General features: G+C 34.4%; 1 protein-coding gene across 2 annotated transcripts in view; it reads left to right on the top strand.

The window, feature by feature from the left end:
• PLXDC2 (plexin domain containing 2) overlaps positions 1–23,287 on the top strand; it is a 393,562-nt gene that overhangs the window by 348,539 nt on the left and 21,736 nt on the right. For both annotated transcript variants that reach the window (XM_081040277.1, XM_081040276.1), the window contains one exon: positions 13,738–13,898. In XM_081040277.1, the coding sequence (XP_080896403.1) occupies positions 13,738–13,898 (161 nt within the window). The remainder of the gene's footprint in view (positions 1–13,737; positions 13,899–23,287) is intronic.

Genomic DNA, 23,287 nt, shown 5'->3' with positions numbered 1-23,287 from the left:
AAACCTCTGCACTGCTCTTCTAACAAGCTCTCAGATAATGCAGACATCACCAGCTCACAGACCACACCTTGAGTATCCAGAGTTGAGTGAATTCTTTCTGCCAGAGTCCCCAAAATAAGAATGAAGTGTCTTACTCTGAGTTCACTATTGGTCCTTACCTATACCTGATGACTCCCCTAAAACAACATTTGAATTGGCGGCCACTAAAAATTACCTCTGTCTGTATGGAAGGAATGTGTCTTGTTCAGCAGAGGCAGGAGACCCAAAAGCATTATGTCTGTTATATCTCATGACTCATTTTAATGTAGTATGTGAAAATTAGTATACTCGAGCTGTTGCAATTATTTATTGTTTTAGTAAATACAGTGACATTTTCCGTATTTTGTTGAACCATATGAAATTACTTTTTTTTTTTTTACCATTATTGACCTGCAAAAATTGCAATTTCATTGTTCAATGTAATAGTTTAAAAAATTGTTATCCAGCATAGGAAAACAGAAAGAAAAATCACATTGGAAAACACTTTTCCCCCTTCATGTTGATTTTCAGTTTATGCCAATGATAGAACATAGAACAAAATGATGAAGGTTTTATAATTTCAATACTGAATTTTTTCATGTGGACTTGAATTACCAATGCTTATTGGTCATGTATATGCTGATCTGATCCAGTTTAAGAAAAACAAAGAGGAAATGTTGATGGAGACAAAAAGATATGCTGTTTTTTAAAAGGCATAAGGTTTTAAAGAGAGTAGTTTAATCCATAAATGGCAAATTCAGTTTAATCTTTGTCAACAGCCGGTTTTCAATGGCTTGCTGTTCCATTAAGACTAATTTTTGCCTTAGTTTTATTTTGCAGTCCTCATTTAATACCATGCAAGATTTAACATGTATCTTGAATAGGAAGGACAGGAGTTAATTATTTAACACTAATTAATAACAGTGCTGTTAGCTACTGTGACCAAATGTTATTATTTCAATTGCAGTAATGAATTAACAACTTGTTGAATAAAATTTCAACCATAAGTGATTTTAACACATGTTAACATTATGCTCAGCAACCACTAAAGAAAAAATTACAATAATGTAGAGCCAAATTTAACTGGAATTCTAAGAAATATTTATTTAACCTAAAAAAGGCAAGGGTGGAGGAAAAAATGGATCACATAATAGATGGACACAAAGAAAGCAAATAGCAAAATGGCAGATCCAAATCTAGCCATATCAATAATTATATTAACGGTAAAGAAAATGAAAACTCCAGTTAAAAGTATAGATTATCACACTGACTTTAAAAAAGCAACATCCAATTATGTACTGTGTGTAAGAGATGTACGTGAAACATAAAGACATATGACATAAAATGCTTGAAGGTAAAATTATCAAAAATATATATACCCTGCAAATGTAACCATAAAGTGGTTATAAAAATATCAGAATACATAGACTTACTTAGAATACATAGACAGGGAGTATTAACAGAGGTAAAGAGCAAAGTATTAAAATGAAAACAGGTCATTAGTTCATTAGGAAGACATAACAATATTTAAAAAATTAGTCCAAAAATGTTATAAATTGGGAAGTATATAGATTTAAACTACACTATCAACCATCTTGATCTGGTTGGTATTTATAGAACACAGTTCTTGACTACAGAATATAGATTTCTTTTTTCAAGTATACATTGAATGGTCACCAAGATATGCTGAACTATGTGCTGAACCATAAAGATAAATTTCAAAAGACTGAAATCTTATAGACTATGTACTCTGACTACAAAAGAATAAACATGGATCAGCAACAGTACAATACCTAGAAAAACCCTAAATTTGTGAAAAGTAAAACCACTTCTAAATAGGATAAGGATTAAAGAAGAAATCACCAGGAAAATTAGCAAATATCGCAACTGAGTACGTGGAAACAACATACCAAAATGTGTGGGATGCTGCTAAAAAGTACTAAGAAGGAAATTTATGGCACTGAACTATAAGCCTTCAAATTAAGAAGTTTAAGAAAATGAGCAATCAAGCCCAAAATAAGCACAAAGAAGGAAACAAGATGAGTAGCAAAAAAATTGAGTAGAAAATAGCCAAATGACAGACACAATCAAAAGTTGCTTCTTTGAAAGATTTAATAAATTTAATAGCCCCTAAGAAGACTGTTCCAAAAATTGATAAATTACTTCATCAGAATGGAAAACTTTTGTTCATCAAAAGCTCCGTTATGAAAATGAAAAGGTAGGTCACAGACAGGAGAAAAATAGTTACAGTACACGCTTTGTAAATACAAAGGACTTGCATCCAGAAAATACTAAGAACTTTTGCAAATTAATCATTAAAAGATAACCAACTAAAACGTCAATGAGATCCCATTTGACACCCACAATAGTGGCAATAGCTAAGACGACAGGACGCCAGTACTGATGAGGACATGGTACACTGGAATTTTCTACATTGCTGATCAGAGTGAGAGATAGTACAGCTACTTTAGAAAACAGGCAGTATCTTCCTTTTTGAACCAGAAATTTCACTTCTATGTATTTATCCAAGAAAAAACACATACACAACAATATTGTACAAGACTCTTCATAGCAGCTGTATTCATAATTGCCAATAACGGAAAACAATCCAAATGTCCGGCAATAGAAGAATCAACAAATTGAATACTTACTATTCATCAGGGATAAAAAACAAACTACTGACACATGCAGTGACACATCTTCCAAACATGATGTTAAGCAGAGAAAGTCAGGCACAACAGAGTACCTATAGCATGATTCAACTTATATGAAATTCAATATAGGTGCGACTAATCTATAATAATAGTAACCACCCCTCCTGGGGTGGTAAAGATGGACTGGACACAGGAACTTTCTGGAGGCATGGAAATGTTCTATGTCTCGATTGGGCTGATGTTTACTTTGCATATGCAATTATAAAAAAAACTGTTGAATTGTACACTTAAGGTCTGTGCATTTCAAGGATGCAAATTAATATCTCCAACAACTAAATTAAAAGAGAGAGAGAAATTTTGATATGCTTCTCATAAACTAGGTACAGTATTTTTTAAATTCTCATGTGTAAATTCTTTCAAGCTTCTTGAAATTCTCAACTAAAGAAAGGAAAAAGGCATGTCTCTAGCAAACCTTCTCTACTTAGTAGGCATAACATTTAATACTCCTGATTATTTAATTCATGTTTTGCTTTAAATTATCCTTAAAACCTTCCTGTGTAGTTGCTAATAATGATCAAATTGTTTAGCAATTATTGGGCTGTTACTATACACCAGGTACTTTTCTAAGGGCTTTGCATGTTTATCCCATTTAATCCTTGTAGCACGTGATGAAGAAAGTACTATTATAATCCCATTTTACACATGAAATTTCAGAAGTACAGGAATTTAAGTCATTTGTCTGGGGTCACGTGGTTCATAAGGCTCAAAACTGGGCTACAGCTCCAAATGCTCCAGTGTCAGAGCATGTGCTGTGCCCCCGTTTGCCATATTGTGCTGTGGGGCAGGGTACACGAGTGTTACACAGTCGGCTTTGTAGCCATTTGTCTGCTGTCTCCCCCTATTACAGACTTTCAGGATCTCAGCAAGCACGAGCAGCACCAATTGTCAAATCAAGGAGTTCAGAATGAGCGTTGTGGCTCTTCTAATTCCATCCCCTAACTCTGAAAGCAAAGCCTTCCCACGGTAAAGCTCAGGGGAGGGCTGCATACCTGTACGTGAGGCCCTTCTACAAAGCTGATTTGATGGAAAAAGTTACCTGAGACTAGTGCTCACCTGTGGACTAACCATATTCTGTCCTACACTCACCGTGTGGAAAGTTATATTTCAGGAAATTTGATGTTCCTGGACCTAAAGAGGCAACAATTGTGTTAAACAGAATTTTATAGTATTTTTCTTCTCAAGTAGGCTAGCTGATTCTGTCCCTCTTAGGGGCATTATAGGAACCATGTTTTGTCAGTATTGGCACTAAGCGGCAAAATATAAAAATCCTGCAAAACTGGTTCTCAGTGGTTTCAATTTTTCTTTCTACCTTGACATATGTGCACATTTTATTAGCTCTGGTAACACAAACAGAAATGAAATTCTGGGATCTACCCATTATTTGTTTCCAGTTTCTGACGGTCTCCTTGAGATTCAGAGCACATGCATATGGCCCTGCCCCTTTACCCTCCAGGGGATTGTATACATTAAACCGCAGCAAATAGCAAAAGGGTCATATAGTTGTTCAGAACATCAAGGACTAAGGTTTCAATCCTGAGGCACACATACTGGCCAAATTAATATCTCCAGCAACTAAATTAAGCCATGCTTTCTGAGGGAGCCGGAAGGTTTTCATTAATTTTGAGCATAAACTCTGGTGCCAAAGAACTTGAAATTGGTTTAATATTCAGCAGTTTTCAAAAGAAGCTGCATACGCATAATCACTGAAAGGTAGATTTTATTAAAAACCTGTACCCTCAGCAGTTGGGCTTTTGTTTTTCAAATAGAGGCTGCAGGTTCTCCTCCCATACCCCAGTTACTGCTGGGGTCTGGGGATAGAGTTAACCCCATAAGGACCTTGGTGGCCTGTTTTCCTGGTGGTGGGTATTCAGAGCAGGGGCACGTGAGATCCATCTTTGAGGTGTTTGCTGGAAAAACTGTTCGCTGAGGTGTTTTTGCTTTCATCCAGCATGTGCTTAAGCTTCCGTGAGAGAATGGATCCCACTTTCATGACTAATTTCAAGAAGGCCTCATACTGACCTAGTAATGCAGCCATGATTGAAAGACAAGAGACACTGACGTTCCTAGTAGCTGAGTGGTTTGGACATACATCTGGCTTCCCATTGATAGCAGGGAGAAGAGGATTCCTCCCTGCATGTTCAGAAAACCTAATGGATTTCCTAAGGAAGTAAACATTCATTGTGATAATCATAGGTTTGTGTGTAAATGGATTGTTTTAACATAAGTGACTGCATTCTGGAATGGGTGGGATTAAATGGTCTAAAGAGTCACTCCTTTCTGTACCCTCAAATCATTAAAGTCAACCTTATTTTAGGCATTCTGTAATCACTGTGAATACACTCATTAGGAAAACTCTCCTAATTTTTTTCTGAAATTTAAAACCCTAATTTCTGAACTATTGCAAGAACTTGGCATAGAATTAAAAGAGAAACCATTTCCACAAAACCCTTTAGTTTGATATTTAGCAAGAGAATTAGGTACTAAGACTTCTTTTCTTTGGATTATTTTGTAAAAGTAGAGATATTATTTTTTTAAAAATAATTTTAAAATGTATTTTTAAATACATTTAGAAAGCTGATGTTAGGAAAACTTTAAAAATTAGGTTTTATAAAGAGCTATCGGTTACTGAATCTGTTGAAGGTAGATTAGGTAGATTATAAACTAATGATAGTTTACTCTTATAATAGGTAGATTATAAACTAATAGGTAGATTATTTTTAAAAAGTGATACATACAAACAAAAATGAAAAACCATAATGGATTATTCCAGAGATTTACTTTTGGTCCTGTGGTAACTAAATACTGTAAATCCCCACTGCACATACACAGGTACAAAAGTACTGATCGCGTAATGAGTCTAGAGGCAGGCTGGGTGGGGATTGGCTCCAAAATCCCTCATTTTGGTGGAATCAAGCATTTCTTTTCATAAGTTCTCATGGGAATTTTATTTAGCTTCATTTTTCTAAGAAAAAAAGGTAACAGATTCTTTTTAAACAAAGGATAGTCATACCCTAAGCTCTTTTAATGCAGAATGTTTTATGTTTCAACTGAAAAAAAATTTCAGTTGCCCTGTAGAAGGACAGGCTGCAAAAGGGAAGCTGGGCCCGCTGCCTCAGCCAGACATTGTTCTCACCATCCATAATGCACTGAGCTGTGCTCTGTACACCCGTTTTAATATCTTTTCACACTACTTACCCAAATCCCTCCCGTGGAGATGTCATAATGTGAATTATGAATGTATAGTCACAGTAATGTATACTGTGGATTAGCTATCACTTATATAATAGCTTCAAGGGACCCCACTACCTACATAATATTGACACATTGGTAAGCATCCAAAAAGTAGTCATGCCATGATTAAGAAGATGAAAGGACTAAGAGAATTATGAAAAATAAGAAAATACATGTAACACCAGGAGAAACTCTAAATGAAGTCAAGGTCGTGATCATGGCTGTAGGAAGTTAAAAGAGCTGAGAGGAAAAATATATGAGCTACAAAATGAGATCACTTACAAGGGAAACTTCAAAAGGAAAGTCAATTTAGTTAAAAATTTTATCACTTGATTTTCTTCCATTACATGTTTTAGCTTAGAAATGGGTTAGGTAATATTCCACAGGGAAAGTTGTGTGTCTCTGTGTGTTTTTAATCCAAAAGTGGAACACTAACATTTTAAGCATTCATATTTAACTTCATTCTGAAGCTTTAAAAACAACATTTTTACATCATCTGTATAAGATTTATGAATGTTGAACAAGTTTGTGCAAGACTTTGTCCAAAGCCTCTTGGTCCCCTAAAGGACATTAATATATTGTGGAATTTATGGGCTGTAGTGTTTCTTTGTAAAGCCAAGAGAAGAGTTGGTTTTAAAGTGAATAAAATTTCAGACAAGGAATATTTTTATTTTACTTTTACTTTATTCCTGGACTTTAAGTTTTGGCAAGACTTAATAGTGGATACAGGTCATTATAACAGTGTATTAAATTTTTTTAACATGTTGAAGAATTATAGTGCTCAATACAGAATATCAATGTTACATGCATGTAAATCCTGAAGAAAAATGTGTCAGTCATAGTAAAAACAAGGAGACGTAGAAGTTTAGAATTAAATGATAAGCTTTGAAGAAACGTCAAATTTTCTTCCTTTTTTCTCCGTATCTTCTTTCTTGTACTTTCTTCTTTCTTTCATCTTTCCTCTTATCACTAAATCATAAGCTTTTCTTGGAGTGCAGCAAATTAAATGTTTTCTAATACCTGTGGTCGTTGCTATCATAGTAGCTGAAACGTACCCATAAATAGATTGTTTTGATAGATTTGACAATTCTTGCAGTCTCTCTGTGTCTAAATATTGATCTGCATTTTATAAAGCACTGAAAAGCTAGAAACTCACAGGTCTCATCATATGGTAGCATCTTGTCTGATACTACTGAATTTCTGTGCTTTATTTATGTTTTAAAATGTCTTCAGAAGAGTACAAAACAGATCTTGATTAGATAGGCTTTTCAAATATATTTAGATATCTCCTTTTTTGGCTTTGAGGCTCTATTTTATGGTGCCTTGTTATCCTTCATCATTAATTCCTCCTATTCAAATATATAATGTATAGGTTTGAATTGTCCTATGTGTGATACTGTGTGTGTCAGAGAAGGATAGTTGTTTGCTTTTGGACCGAAATGAAAGAGCATAAGATATTTCTAAGAATACAATAAAAGTTTGAGTCTTAAGACTAAATTCCTCCTGATCTTTTCTGATTGTTCCCCCGACTTCTAATAGACTCTGATGAGCTTAAGAAGTTTGTACCTGAAACAGGTTCAAAATTTTCTTTGTCCCACTTCTAGGCCAATGTCCAAAAGCCATCAGTGGAGCCACAGGAATGAATGACTGCTTCCAAAGTTGACATCTTTGTTTATTGTCTTTTCTGAAGGAATGAAATCAGTTTATTTGAGCGATCTGCCCTGGAGGAATGAACTAAATTTCAATTATGAAAATTATTAGCACTTGCTCGCACTTTTTAAATTTCAGTCTTGCGTTTAAGGGGTTCATCGTTTTGAACACAGAGGACCTCCTGCATTGTGTTTGCAGGTACCAATAAGTGTGCGAACCCAGTACCATTTAACTGAGTACTGATATTAACACTGGAAACCAAATAGTGAAAGAATTTAAAGTTGAAGTATGTCAATGGAAAGATCACCTCACCTCCTGATTCAACAGCCTTTACTAAGCCATTATAATACCTGTTAATAGAAAAGGCAGCTAGAATAGAAATGCAGAAAACTTCCTTAAACGATATGAAAGTAGAAAACTATGTTCTCCAGAATTATGTGTTCAGTTTTGGCCACTCCACACAGATGATCACTCTGTAGCATTTAGGAAAGAGCACTGACCTGGGACACAAGGAGACTACTATCATATTTTGGAATTGAATTTGCTGTATTTCTCCTTAAATGGTTTGCTGCAATTATGACACATCATAAATTCATGTGCACACGTAGAGACAAAATATTTATTTGAGACAAAATATTTATTTGAGACAAAATATTTATTCTGTCTACCTGTTAGTAATATTTTGAGAATTAATGAAGATTATTTTATTAAAATCATTATCATTCAAAATGCTATAAAATGTATATTTAGCTAGTAACTATCCTCTGTACAAATGTCATTAGACATGAAATGGTGTCTTAACATCTACAACAGCACTGTAAAGGTGAGTTTTAAAAAGGAGACCTATAAACTATTATTGGGAATGTAAATTAATAATAATTGTAAAAGTAAACATATAAATCCGGTTATAATTTTATATTTGAAAGATTGGCAACCTATTTCCTACAGGTCAAAGATAATTTTACTGACAAGGGCTCTTATTGAATAAAACATGTACCTTGCTTTCTTCTTCCTTCCTGAGAAGGATTGTTTCTTGCCTGCTACCCCCAGAGCAGTTTCTGGTTCCCTGGCCCGCTTGGGAAGTGGCAGCCTGAGGCCAACTCACAAGTGCCTTTTCCTTCTCTTCCATATTCTGCACACACAAAAGAAGTGAGGCTGAACCTTGACATGCTACTTTTAAAAGACAACTATTTCCAGAAGTAGAACTGGATGATGTTCTACTGGATGGATGGATGGAAAGGGGCGGGGAAGAGAAAGGGAGGCAGGGGAGGACAGATAAATGGATGGATGGATAGATGGATGGATGGACAGATGGACAGACGGAAGGACGGATGGACGGATGGATGGATAGATAAAGGGGGAGAAGGGAAGGATGTATGTATGTATGTATGTATGGATGGATGGATGGATAAAGGGGGAGGAAGAAAGGGAGGAAGGGAAGGATGGATGGATGGATGGATGGATGGATGGATGGATGGATGGATGGATGGATGGATGGACGGACGGATGGATGGATGGAATTTCACACAGAATTTGAAGAAACATTCAAGGCTTCCCTTCTTGACTCAACTAAGTATTTTTGCCACATTTTCTCCAAAGCAAAGTTTAAATTAATCCTACTTGACCATGAAAATAATGTGTTAGACTGTCAAAAATAAGAAAAAAGTGAAGTGCGCAAAACACAATAGAAGCATACTTAAGAATGAAATCAAACCGTTAAAAGTAACAAATCTTAAGGGAAAAAACATAGTCTGTATGGTATCATGAAGCAGACAGTATAATTCTGCATTACATACGTTTCAGTGTGTTGTGTTTTTATTTTCATTTATCTCTAAGTATTTTCTAATTTCTCTTTTGATTTCTTCTTTGATCCATTAGTTGTTTAAGAATGTGTAGTTTAATTTCCACAAATTTGAGAATTTCCAGTTTTACTTCTGTTATTGATTCCTAACTCCATTTCGTTGTGGTTGGAGAAGATACTTTTAATGGTATTTACTTTTTTAAATCTATGGAAACTCTCTTTGTGGCCGAATATATGGTCTGTCCTAGTGAAATGTACTATTGGACTTGGAAAGAATATGTAGGCTATTGTTGATGGGTAAAGTATTCCATATATGTATGTTATATATATTTGGTTTATTGTGTTAAGTCCTCTATTTCCTTACTTATCTTTTATCTGGTTGTTCTATCCAATATTAAGAGTAAGGTATTGCTGTAGAACTGCCTATTTCTCCTTTCAATTTTGTCATTTATTGCTTCATAGAGTTGGATGGGTGGTCATTAGGTGCATAAATGTATTGTTATATCTTCTTGCTGTCTTGAACCTTTCATTAATTTTTTCTTTTGTCTCTTATAACCATTTTTTTGTAGAGAGTATTTTGTCTCATACTAGTATAGACACTCTGCTCTCTTTTACTACATACTACTAAAGATGGTTACTATTTACATGGAATCTCTTTTTCCATACTTTTACTTTCAATTTATTTGTGTCTTTGGACCTGAAGTGTCTTATAGACAGCATATAGTTGGCTTATGTGTTTTTATGCATTTTACCATCCTGTGTCTTTTGATTAGAGAATTTAATCCAATTACATTTAAAGCAAATCTCAATGATACATAAAGATCTACTTCTCTCATTCTGCTGTGTGCCTTATAACTTTTTGGTCCGTCATTTCCTACCTTACTGTCTTCTTTTGTATTTATTTGATTTTTTTTTATACTGGAATGTTTTAATTACTTTCTCATTTCCTTTTGTTTATATTCTGTAGCTATTTTCTTTGTGGTTATTATAGGGATTACATTTAACATCCTAAAGTTATAACCCTCTAGTACAAATTCATACTAGCTTAACATCAATAATATGTTTTTTTTTAATTTAATAAACCATGCCACTTTTTGTTGTTGATGTCACAAAAATCACATCTTTATGCATTCTGTGTTCAAAAACATAAATTAGTAATTCTTTTTTAATGCCTTAGTCTCTCAAATTATGCAGGAAAAAATATTAGAGTTACAAACTAAAGTTACAATAGTACTAGCCTTTAAACTAATAATTATTCTTTTTACAAAATGTATTAGTCTTAAATAATGTTGAAAACCAAAAGTGGAGTTACCAACTGTTGTTACAATAGTACTCACTTTTATAATTTTCTGATGGATTTCCCTTTATTGAGATTTTAATTTCTTCATATGGCTTTCAGTTATATCTAGTGTCCTTTCATTTCACCCTTCAGGAACTCTCTTGAGCATTTCCTATAGAGCAGACTTAGTGGCAACCAACTCCCTCAGCTTTTGTGCATCTAGGAATATCTTAATTTCGCCCTCAGTTTTCAAGGACAGTTTGCCAGATATTGGATGCTTGGTTGACGGTTGGTCCTTTGTTTTTGTTTTGTTTCATTCTGTTTTTAGCATTCTTGTATATATATTGGCCCACTGTCTTTTGTCCTGCATAGTTTTTGTTGAAAAATCTGCTAAATATTTTATTCAAGATCCCTTATGTATGATGAGTCACTTCTCTCTTATTACATTCAAGATTATCTCTTTGTTACTTAATTATAATTTGTTTTGGTGTGGGTCTCCTTGATTTCATCTTTCTTGAAATTCCTTGAGATTCTTAGATGTTTATATTCATGTCTACATCAAATTTGGGAAGTTTTCAACTATTATTTCTTCAAATATCCTCTTTTTCTTCTGGGACCCTCATGCTGATCTGCTTAATTGTGTCTCAAAAGTTTCTTAGTTCTGTTCACTTTTCTTCAATCTTTTTTCTTTCTGTTCCTCGGACACAATAATTTCTGTTTTCCTAATTTCTGTTCACTTATTCTTTCTACTGACTGTTCAAATTTATCTCTGAATCCCTTTTCATTTCATTATTTATCTCATTATTGTACTTTGCAGGTCCAGAATTTCTTTTATTCTTCTTATTTTTTTTAATTTTCTAGCTCTTTATTTGTATTTCCATTTTGTCCACACATTGTTTTCTTGACTTTCTCCACATCTTCCTTTAAGCATTTTTAAGACAACTGTTTTAAAGTCTTTGTTTAGTATATCTGCTATAAAGTTTTTTAGGGACAGTTTCTGTTGATATTTTTCCCCCTTTGAATGGGCCATACACTTTTTTGTGAAATTTTTGTTCAAAACTTGACATTTGACTCTAATAATGTTTAAACTTTGGAAATCAAATTCTTCTGCCTCAGGGTTTGGTTATTGTTTTTGTTAGGTTTTGTTGTTATTGTTGTTGTTGTTGATTTTAATTGTTGCAGTCTGTCCCTGTTGAGGTTCACTTTGAAGTGTTAACATAAGGTCTTCTCAAGTCTTTTCTGAGCCTTTCCTTGGGCATACACTGTCACTTTTAAGTTTTCCCCATATATGCAATTGTTCTTGAATGTCCTGGTTCTTAATATCTAGCTCCCAAAACAGGGACAAAGAGAAAAGTGAAAGGGGGAGGTATAAAAAGGGTGTTGGCCTTTTAAATCCCTTGGAAGTCACTTTAGCCAAAGAGGGAGGGGCTTGCAACAATGGGTGGAGGTACAACCACAATGGCTGCCTGTCTCTGACTGCACCTCTGTGATCAGAAGCACCACGGTTCAGAACATGTGCACAGCTGCTTGTCACATGGCTGAGGAGTGAAGGATAGGTACTACTACTGTGCTAAGAACTAAAACTGACTGAAATTAACTACAATTTACTGTCCAAGCCTTCCCCCTGGAAGTTGTAAGCCTTTTTTTAGCGTCCAGAGTTCCAACATATGGAAGTTATGTTGTTAGGCAGATTCTGCCACTGCAACTGTTGTCTTGGTGGAGAGACAGATTCCTGATATTTCTCTGCCATCTTTCCAGAATCTTCTTTATAAATGAATTTTTATGTAATGAATCATTCTTTAAATTTTATATAGTTTCACTGATGAATATCTCTTAGGTAAGGGAATTCTTTAGGATTTTGAGATTTATTAAATTTGGAGGAGGATTATTGAACACCAACTGTGGTTCTCAAGCAGAGTATACAAACAATATCAACAGTACTTAAAGAATGAGTAGGAAAAATTGAGAGGTCATGTTCCTTTGCTTTCTCTGGAATTTTGTCATTTAGTATTGACCACACATTCTGATAGGCAGTCAAGTTTGTTTTTTATTAACAAAAATTTAAAATAAAATAAGTCAATGCTTATTAAATGAGGTTTAATAGGCAAAAAATATTTAAAACGTAGAGGCAAAGGATAAAAATAACAGACATAAATTGGAAATGAAAAAATTGGGAATCACTGTTCTAGACCTTCTATGAGTTTTAATGAATTTTGTAATGATTCAAAATACCAATCATATTTTGCACTAAGATACAATTACCTGCTGCACATAATTTGAGATTTCTAAATGCCTCGATAGTCTTCAAAGATTATAGAATTTTAGAACAAAAGACTTTACAGATTAGTTTTATTTGGTTGATTGACTTTAAGTTGGATAGTTATTACTTGAGAAATTCAGAACTACCTCTGAAAATAAATATTACAGTGGAAAGCATCTCAGTAAAAGTTAGAGAAAATGGTATTGGTCTGTGGCATAGTGGAATATTTTTATATGCTGTGTTCCATTTAGATAGTGATAAAACTATTTGAGGGTCATTTAACATCCATCTGTTATACTTTTAAAGAACATTTTAGTTTAAAACAGATTTTGAAAATTATCCTTTGAATTCATGTGCAGATTTTCTGAAAATGCTTGTGTACCCCACCAAAAGATGTCTAATACTCTTCAATTTAAATTTTCCAAAAGAAAATGAGAGAAAAGCTTTCAAACAGTAGGTAAAAGTGCCAGTGGTTTAATGAGAAAAATCAAAGTTAAACTTGTTGTATAGTTGATTAGAGTTTTAGATTTTCTCCAGTACTTTTAGAATATGTAATTTATTGAACTATTAAAGAATATTTAATTTATTGAACTATTAAAACAGATTTTTCATTGCCCAAATAAAGAGCATCTAACTTCGAAAATGAGTGTTGTGGAAAAGTTGCGCAGGAAGTAAAAAAAAAGATCCAACAGCACTTTATTAAAAATATAAATATCCCTTCTAATGGAAGTGCAAACTTAAGAGTGCACCCATGAATGCCCTGACAGCCATGTTGTTCTTTCAGCTTCTACAGATGACAGTGCAGCCGAGAAGAAAGGGGGAACCTTGCACGCTGGCCTTATAGTTGGAATTCTCATCTTGGTCCTCATTATAGCAGCAGCCATTCTGGTGACAGTCTATATGTATCACCATCCAACATCAGCAGCCAGCATCTTCTTTATTGAGGTAAGTGTGAAGTATTACACACAAAAACCATGCTGGTTGACAAACTCTCTGCATTTGCTAAACCCACCTGTATTTAATATTTAGCACATGATTTCTCCGTTTTGCAGTTGTGAGCTGGCTGATTTGACACATGTGTGCTCGTGCACACGTATTGATAGATTGCTTTCATGTGATGAGTTCAGTTACCTCATCTCAGGAGCTTTTAAAGAAATAACCTATCTTTCCTTTTACAGATCTAAAGGAAAATAGAAACCATACTTTTTTTGTCCTATTATAGCAAGTATGTTAACCAGCTGTTCCCCGATTCTAGAAGGAAATACAGCATTATGCTGTGGGCTACAGGACTTTGCTTAAATCAATTAGTCAATAAATACTAATTGAGTACTGTCTGGGTGCATGATACAATATGGTGGGGGCCTGCTCTCAAAATGCTCACAAACTATTTAGGAAAAACGATAGCTTTCACTATAAAATAGGAGCTATAACAATAAAATAATGACTATTTTGTGTAATGTGTGTATATTTATGCATTTATAGATAAATGTGCATATACACACTCATACAAACACAAAGAAAATGCCATGTTCTATCAATGTTGTGTTTTCATGTACAAAGTATAGATTTAGAGCCAGTGCCCAGAGCAATCAGGTCAGTGTCTGTGTATAAACAGCCAGAGCCAAGCCCTGATGACCAGCAGGACTGAAACTGGGTAGTCTGAGGCCACAGGATAGTCGGTGTGACCAAGTCACCTTCTATCCTGCAGACGTTTGGGCTTCCTGGGCCCCCTGTATGTGCAGCTTTCATTCCTGCCTCTAATGGAGCCACTGCTCTTCTAACACCAAATAAATACTAGAGCATTAAAAGAAATCATTCCCCTCAGAATTTCAAGCATAGCCAGTGTAAATCTTTTCCAATTCTTTGGTTGACAAACAGGAAGGCTGCTTACAATTTTTTTCAATTGTTGAATGAGAAATTATAAAAATGCCTTTTAAAATACAAAGTTAAAATTACCTGTAAGGAGAGGTGAATGCAAATCAAATAATTGCTCCAACGCCCTCCATGGCTCTCTACTATCTGTAGAATAAAGTGCAGTTTCTTTAGGTTGCCATTCAAGACCTTGGCAAGCTGGATCTAATCTATCTTTTCAATCTTTATCCCATGGCTCCCCAACCTGTAGTTGGCACTGCCGTCAGATTTCATTCTTTGCTCTTCATGCATACCCCAAATTCTCCCTGCCACCAAGCCATTACTCATTCTGTTTCCTCCACCACAAAAGCCCTACATTTCTACTTTCGTTCTTGAGTTAAGATCCAAATAGCCTTCAAAGCCATGTACCCCGCAAGCTTCACTGGGCCTTGTCTCTGTCTGGACAGCTGGATGTAATCTCTATCCTCTGAGATTACGTTCATTGTAATACCGTCATATCTTTCTCTGGCATTTATCTTTCTGTGTCACATTAGAGTTAAATATGTACCTGATTTATTCCACCCTACAGACTTTTACATTCCTTAGAATTTGGAGTAAATAACTTAAGTTTCTTTCAAATAAGAGGTATCCCATAAATATTTTCTGGGAACAAAGATGACAATAAATATGAGTAGACTAGGACATTTCAAGCTTCCATTACAATTTCACACGTAACGTATTCCAGAAATGGCATCCTTGTTTAAAATCATAAGAATGGAGAAGTTATTGGGCATTGCATTTAGTTGAAAAGCTGTTATTTAGTTTTGTTAATGTGCTGGATTTTCACAGAAGAAAGTAGAAAGCTTACCCGAGGTCACAAATGCATGCCTCAAAGAGCTGACAAGTGACAAGCTGTAAAGCTTCAGTGACTAACCAGACAACAGGCTGCTCTGCTGTAACCCCTCACATATTTAAGCCTTTTAATACGCTGTACAGTTTATTTTCCGACATCATAAAAAAGAAGATACTGGGCAATATCTGATGGTGACGGCATGAGCAGGAAATTGCACAGTGCAAAAGACCTACTTTACACCAGTTCACAGCAATCACTCTATGTCTACAAAGTGAGGCCGTAGAACAGTGAAAGTGGGGGTTTTTTTGTGGGTTTTTTTTTTTTTGCATTTGTCTTTTTGAATCAGTCTTATTCTTTTCTAATCAGAGGCTACATGTTCAGGTGTATGTATTTATAGAATGTTTAGCGCTGGTAGGAATCTTAGAGATAATTTAGTCCTCTTGCCTCGTAACACAAAGGAAGAGACTGAAGCTCAGAGTAGCGGAATGACTTCTTCAAGGTCAAAGAACCCTAGTTCTAGGAAGAACTCCCTCACCTTTCCCAACTCAGGTGAAGTAGAATCAATCTGCAGATTCCCAGCTTTTCCCAGCTCTTTGCCTTTTCTCCATTTAATTAAGTCATTGCCAGTTTCTACTTAAATCACTGACACCCTGCTGACCTCATACAGCTCACAGTGAGTGCCTGGTCGGTGGGCAGTGTTTAAAGGTAATAATCATAACTTTATCATTATTAAAGGTGACCCACATTTGCAAAACAAAACACAGATCCATGATGATTGCATAGTTAATGACATGCCAGACCTATGAATTTGAAGGTTTTGAATTACCAATTAAATTGGAGTTATTGGTGCATAAGGAGTTTACCAATATTACATAAATTGCTTTTTTATGTTCCATACTATACTGGTATCGAATTTTTAAATGAAAAGTAAAAGAAAGAAAAAGTAAAGTCATTTATAGTCCCAACATGCAGAAACAATCACTCTTACAATTTTTTTTTCTGGAATTCTTATATGCATAATTTGATGTTTGCCCATTTAATATCATTGTAATGTCACTGAAATGCAAATTGGTATTCTTTTTTTTTTTCAAATAACATTTTTCTATTTTATTATGAACTCTGTGTAAACATTACTTTAACGGCTATATACTATTCCATTCATCATTCGTTCAGTAGCTTTACATTGATTACCTCTTACACTAAGTGGTAATTCAGATAGCACCAAGGGCCTCACATTGCCTTGAAGTCACCAAGAACTTTTTTTCCACTAATTTAAGACTGTGTATTAGTTTTTTTTCTGCTGCTGTAACACATTACCACAAACCTAGTAGCTTCAAACAGCACGCACTTTTATTGTTTTATAGCTCTGGAAGTCAGAAGTCCAAAACTAGTCTCACTGGGCCAAAGTCAAGCAGGGCTGGGTCTTTCTGAAGGCTCCTGCCTTTAGCTGCCATTTTTAGCTGCTAGAGGCTGCATGCACTCCTTGGCTCCTGCCTCCTTCTTTGCATTATTCCAACCTCTGCTTCTGTCATCGCACCTTCTACCACTAACTCTGACCCCTGACCTCCTTCTTTTAAGGCTCCTCGTGATTACCTTAGACCCACCTAGATAATCCAGAATGACCTCCCCATGCCAAGGTGCTTAACTGAATCACATCTACAAAGTCTATTTTGCCGTATAATGTGCCATTGACAGCTCTTGGCCATTAGGATCAGGACATCTTTGGGTGGCTATTATTCTGCCTACCACAGACTGCATCAAATGTAGTGTGTACCACAGACCACCCATTAAAGTGGGACACGACCTTGGCCATAAGAGACATCCCAGTTTCAGTGATATTAATACGTGACCCACTGTGTATCTTGTGTATTTCACAATGAAATCCAGACTGCATTGACACTTGTAGGAATCAGTTCCTGGGCTAGACCCTGTGCATACTGTGATAAAATTTGATAACTGCCCTCGAGTGGCTATGGCAGAGTTCATGCAATCAATCTTGTATTGTGGAGCACTGGGCCCTTCTCATTTTTTGCTATGATAATGAGCCCCATTATGAACGTAATAATGGTAACAGCGAACGTTTATTAAATTCACTAGTGGAAGTGATTTATGCTCATTACCTCATTTAATCCTCATGAAGACTTATGAGGTACAAACATTATCACCATGTCATGAATGAGGAAGCTGAGGCACAGAATTTCAGTAACTTCCTCACCTTCATGCATTGAGTCAGTGATGGAGTCAGGATTTGAGCCAAGGCTCTCCAGAGACCAGATCCTTAATCACTGGGCCATACTGCCTCTGTGTGTGTAAAGGCTTTTTCTCCATGTACTCTATGTAGAAATATATGTAGGAAGATGTATACCTACAGACATACATTATGTGCTTTGAACAGAGTCCCAAGAGTAGAATCAAAGGAAAGAAATGAAGATACTTAATACATATTGCCAAAATCATTGCCCAATGATATACACCAATTTATATGGCTGTTGTTAGTTATATAGCTATTGTTAGTTATACAGCTATGTATAGTGATGATTTGTGTTTTGTTCTTGGAGAACATACTCACCAATTATTATATATTTTATGGACATAAATACTCTTCTTTATATGAAGTCTTTACATGACCTTTAGCTTTCAAACTTCTTTATTTTAGGAAAGATAAAGTGGGAATTAACATCTAGAAATACCTTCTTATCTGGAGTTCTAAGTGAATGTCACTTAATGCAATGAAATGACTAAAATCAAGGGAAAAGTACATGAGAATGAGGACCGAGGATAGAGCAGATCCTCACCCCACATATTGCATAATTAAACAATAATTGAACTGACAGTTTACACCCCATGTGTACATATATACGGGATCAGGTGCAAGAGTTCTATTTCCTAAGACGTTCACTCTTTACTCAACCTGACACAGTCGTCTGTTTTTCATGAACTGATTTTCTGTATTCCTCCATCATCCTCTTCAAATCTTATACTGAGCATTTCCTTTGACTTTTTGCTAGATGGCTTTCATTTTATGCTTACCTCTCAGGCTTTTCTGAGTGATTATCAAAAAGATACCTGTTTTTAACCAAAATCATCATATTATACAAGAATGACTAACATGATTTAAAATCATTTGTAAAAATTAAGTTAATTATCTTGAAACAAAACAGAAAACAATCAAATAAATATGTGTTCCTTAATTTTTAACAGATTTTTATGAAACTAATAGCTCTTAAATTCTTTGGAAGAATTAAATATTCCTTAGGTTCTACATTCAATTTAATGTTTGCTGAAAATTTCTAGGCATAAATTCTCTGATTTATAAAAAATTTCATTTTCTCATGAATAAGGGTTATAGAGAGAAATGTTTCCACTGTTTAGTAATATCACGTAACATTACGATTTTTAAACACATAAAATGTGATTTAATTGAAAGTCAAGAAAATAATATAAAGTGATACTTATATGAAAAAAAAATTCCCATGAAAAGATTCTATATGGACTATAAACAAAATAATTTAGACTAGATAACTTCATAAAAATTCGTGTTGAACACTGCCCTTGATTTTTCTTAGCATTTTAAATAATAGCTGGTATTTAAACATTTACATGCAGAAGTGATTGTTCTATATTAATATAAATGAAGAGAAATGGATAAGACCGTACTGATAAAGATGATCAATGCTTTAAGAAACAGATTCTATGAGTAAAATATTGGAGTTTTTTTTTGTTTGTTTGTTTAGTAATAGAAAAGTAAAAACTAAGAATTCTTGCCCTGCTACTGATACTGCAGAATAATACTGGAAACATCCTCAGAGAGAAAGGAATCAGTACTAGGAAATCATTTAAAAATGGCAGAAAAGATGGCAAAAATAATAGGAACAATGCCCCCTTATGTGTCAGGTAGGTGCTAAGACTGCAATGGCAGTGAAGTTTGCCTTGAAATAGGTTATAATTCTTACCCTGAGGATTGGAGAAAATACGTATAGAGCTGTGCTGTCAATGTGGTAGCCACCAGCCTTACAGCGACTCAGCCCTTGAAATGTGGCTAGTCTCGATGAGACTCATGTAAAATACACACCAGATTTTGAAGTTTGAGTACAAAAGAAAATGTATAATATGTCATTAATTTTTATATTAATTGCATGTTAAAATGAAAATATCTTGGGTAAATTAGGTTAAATAAAATATATTATTAAAATTAATTTCACTTATTTTTACATTTTAATGTGGATACTAGACACATAAAATTATGTATGTGGCTCACACTGTTTTTCTATTAGATAATGATGTTTATAAAGAAAATCGTGCAGAGAAGAGGAGATTAGAAAGTCTGATTCGCTCCATATTTTTTGAAAGTAGAAAGCCAAGTGATTTTCAGCACAGGGGAGAAAAGGAGATTAGAAGCTTAAGAAGGGAGATGCTATTTATATGTTCACCAGTCATTCATTCATTTATTCAGATTTGTTGAGCTCCTATTACGTGCAAGGTACAGAGATAAATAAAATGGACAGGAAGCAACACTCGCCCTCACGAAGTTCACATTCTAGTGGGTGGAGACAGATGAAAAACATATTAATCTGGGTATGGATTTCAAGTTGAATGTTTATTTTTACAAAAGAGGCAATCTTCATAAAATGCTTGAAGAAAATGTTATCTTTGTTGAGCAGTAAGATATTATTAGTCAGATAACCAAGGATATAAGAGTTTGTGATAATATTTGAGCCTAAACTTCCAGTTTGATAATAAGTGAAATTATTATTACTAGTATTATTATTATTACTATCATTTTATCATTTAGGAATTTTTTAAATGCTCTGGATATATATTTTTTAAAAAGTAAAAATAAATATGAATACACTCCAAAACAGTTAAATTTCATGAAGGACAAAACAGTGTCACCATTCTTAAGTTGTGCATACTGATTTGAGTTAGAAGTTGCACAATGTTTTTCAAAATAAAACCTGAACTTAAATGTCTAAATACCAGTCATTGTTCAGATAATGCTTTAAAATTCTTATTATTGCCAGGGGACCAAAATATCTGCCTTTGCTGTAAGTGCCCAGTATTTTCTATCAGCAAAATCATAAGATATCAAAACAAAATGAAACCTCAGCATGTGTGCAACGCAGAGATTCTGTAACTTTCTGAATAAAGTGTATGTATTCCCCAGGTACCAGCCACAAATGCATTTCCTTAGGGTTTTAGGTTTTGTCTTAAAAACTTTTATTCATGTACATCACTGAATTTTGCATTATACTCTGTTAAATATAGACACATTTGTTTGATGTAAAACATGATCCTGCCCAGTCTTCTACTAAAGTTAACTTTGCAAGAAACAATTCTTATCGCTTCTGTAACTTAGTACCTCCCCGGCACCCCAGATGCCTCGTTATAGATACTATAAAGTCTAGATAAATTCAAACCAGCAGAGCCCTCTATTCTTGGAACCCAAATAGGAAGTGTCCTTTCTACACCTTTCTTAGAGTCAAGTCCAATGATGAAATAAAAAGCCAAGATGGTGAAACAATTTGTTTGGGTCATGTGACAGACGACACCTAGTATCAGAGCTGAGACTTGAACTCAGAACGCCTCCTTCCTGGCCCTGCAGTTGTGCTGATACAGCAGCAGCAGCCAACAGTCTTTAGAGCCCTTTGCCACTCAAGGGATTCCTATCTCAAGAAATATTTGTGGAGAATAAGGACCCCTGGAGAATATGATTAAAGAAAGACAGGCAGCTGTGGCCCTCAACTTTTCCTGGCAATCAGTAGTGCTGCCAGGAAAGAAGCCAGGCAAAGATTCAAAGGCTGCTGCTGCTGGGAGAAAAAAAAAAAAGTGTTTACTAAAAAGTCTGGCATCTTGCTTTGCAGCTGTTAGATGAATAGCACTTGGGAGTCAAGAAGATCCATTGCCTAATCTATATAGTAAATATAGAAATCGTTTCATAGACCCACGCATCTTTTTTTTTTAATCTTGAAGTCATATGTTTTTTATAACTGAGTTTTGCCCTTAGTCTTATTTCAGCCTTAAAGAAAACTCAAGGAAAAACTGATTCATTGAAACAAAATAGTTATTTTTATTTCTTAGAGGAGGCAAAAAAAAAAAAAAGGCATTCATTCACTTTTGATGAACTGCTACAAGGAAGGAAAGATTTGGCTAAACCTTACTGAAATTGTTTGACACCCTTGTTAAAGAAGCTGTTTTATTAGATGGCAGCTTTCCAGAAACATAGCAAAATATAGGGGAAAATAGGTGAAACTACCGTAGTCTGCTTAAAAACAAAAAAAAGACACTATTTGAATGTCTGCAGTTTTCTTTCCTCATTTTCTGTTCTAAGATGCTGGAATTTTATTCATGTACATCACTGAATGTTTCTGAGACATGAGTTCAAGTTCATGGTGATTCCCTTATATATGTAATCACCAAAATAAGATTTCTGTTATAGAATCTTCTTTAATTTACTCTTATGGGTAGCATATAGTATAATTGAAATTTCTAAAACTATAACAGTGTTTCTAATTTAATGAAATATTTTCTTCCCTTCACTGGGAAGAATTATTAAAAATATTGAATAAAATATTTAATATTTCACTGAGTCTCTGTTCTAATTTCTTCTTAATTACCATCTGTTGACTTCTTGTTTCTAATGGTGCTTAAGGCCATGAAATAAATGGTGTGTGTGTGTGTGTGTATTTTACATATATATAAAATATCTGCAGTGAATTTCTTAATAGATGAAAGAATCGAATGTATAAGTAAATGAAAACCTACAGAGTTATAATTCACCAAAGCATCTGTAAACCTGAATTATGTCATTTTAAGTACATGATATATGTTTTATGTATTTGGAATCTTTCCTTCTGTTACCTCTTTAAAAGAAGATTATTCCACTTACAGTACCAACTGTTCAGTAATTTCTCCTGCGTGACTTTGGTAACTGTTCTTTTCTAAAATAAATAAGTCTTTTTATTTGTGGAGACAGAGAATAGAACTTTAATTTAGCAGTAATTATTGCTTCACAATAACACATTTATTCAATCAAGAGATTATTTTTCCCACTAATTCCACATAGTACAATTTTTTTCTGGCAGAAATACAAAGCATCTAAACTAAATAGTTTGATTATTATGACATGCTTTGGTTTATAAGTGATACTAACATGAGTTGTGACTAGGAAAATTAAAATTTTGAATTTCAGTTTAGGAGGTTAAAAAATTCAGAATCGAGGGAATAATGTAATGAAATGTATTTTAAACGATAGAAGTAATGATGTTCTTTGAAATTCTATTAGAAGTGATTAGCAAAAGGTACTTTTAATTTGCAAATAGGTAAGGTTATTTTGCTCCATTTTCTTGAGGTGATGACTCTATAAAAATTGTATTAATATAGTCAAAATAATTCCAATTTAAAATTAAACAACTTTTCTTATGTCACATAGTAAGGGAATATAGAGTCAGAATTACTTGTCCTGTTTCTATCTTCTCTACTTTCAGCTAATTACAATGTATATATTTTAATGAAAAACCCGTTCATCTGTTCAAAAAAATTTTTTTATGAACACTGACTCTGTGCCAAGTGTTATCCTTGGCAAAAACTTTGAATGAGAAATGATGCTCTTTTTCTATAAAAAGAAAAATTT

Source organism: Rhinolophus hipposideros, assembly GCF_964194185.1.
Source record: "Rhinolophus hipposideros genome assembly, chromosome: 1".
In the NCBI taxonomy this organism is placed as follows: Eukaryota; Metazoa; Chordata; class Mammalia; order Chiroptera; family Rhinolophidae; genus Rhinolophus; species Rhinolophus hipposideros.
This window is presented reverse-complemented; position numbering and strand designations above follow the sequence as displayed.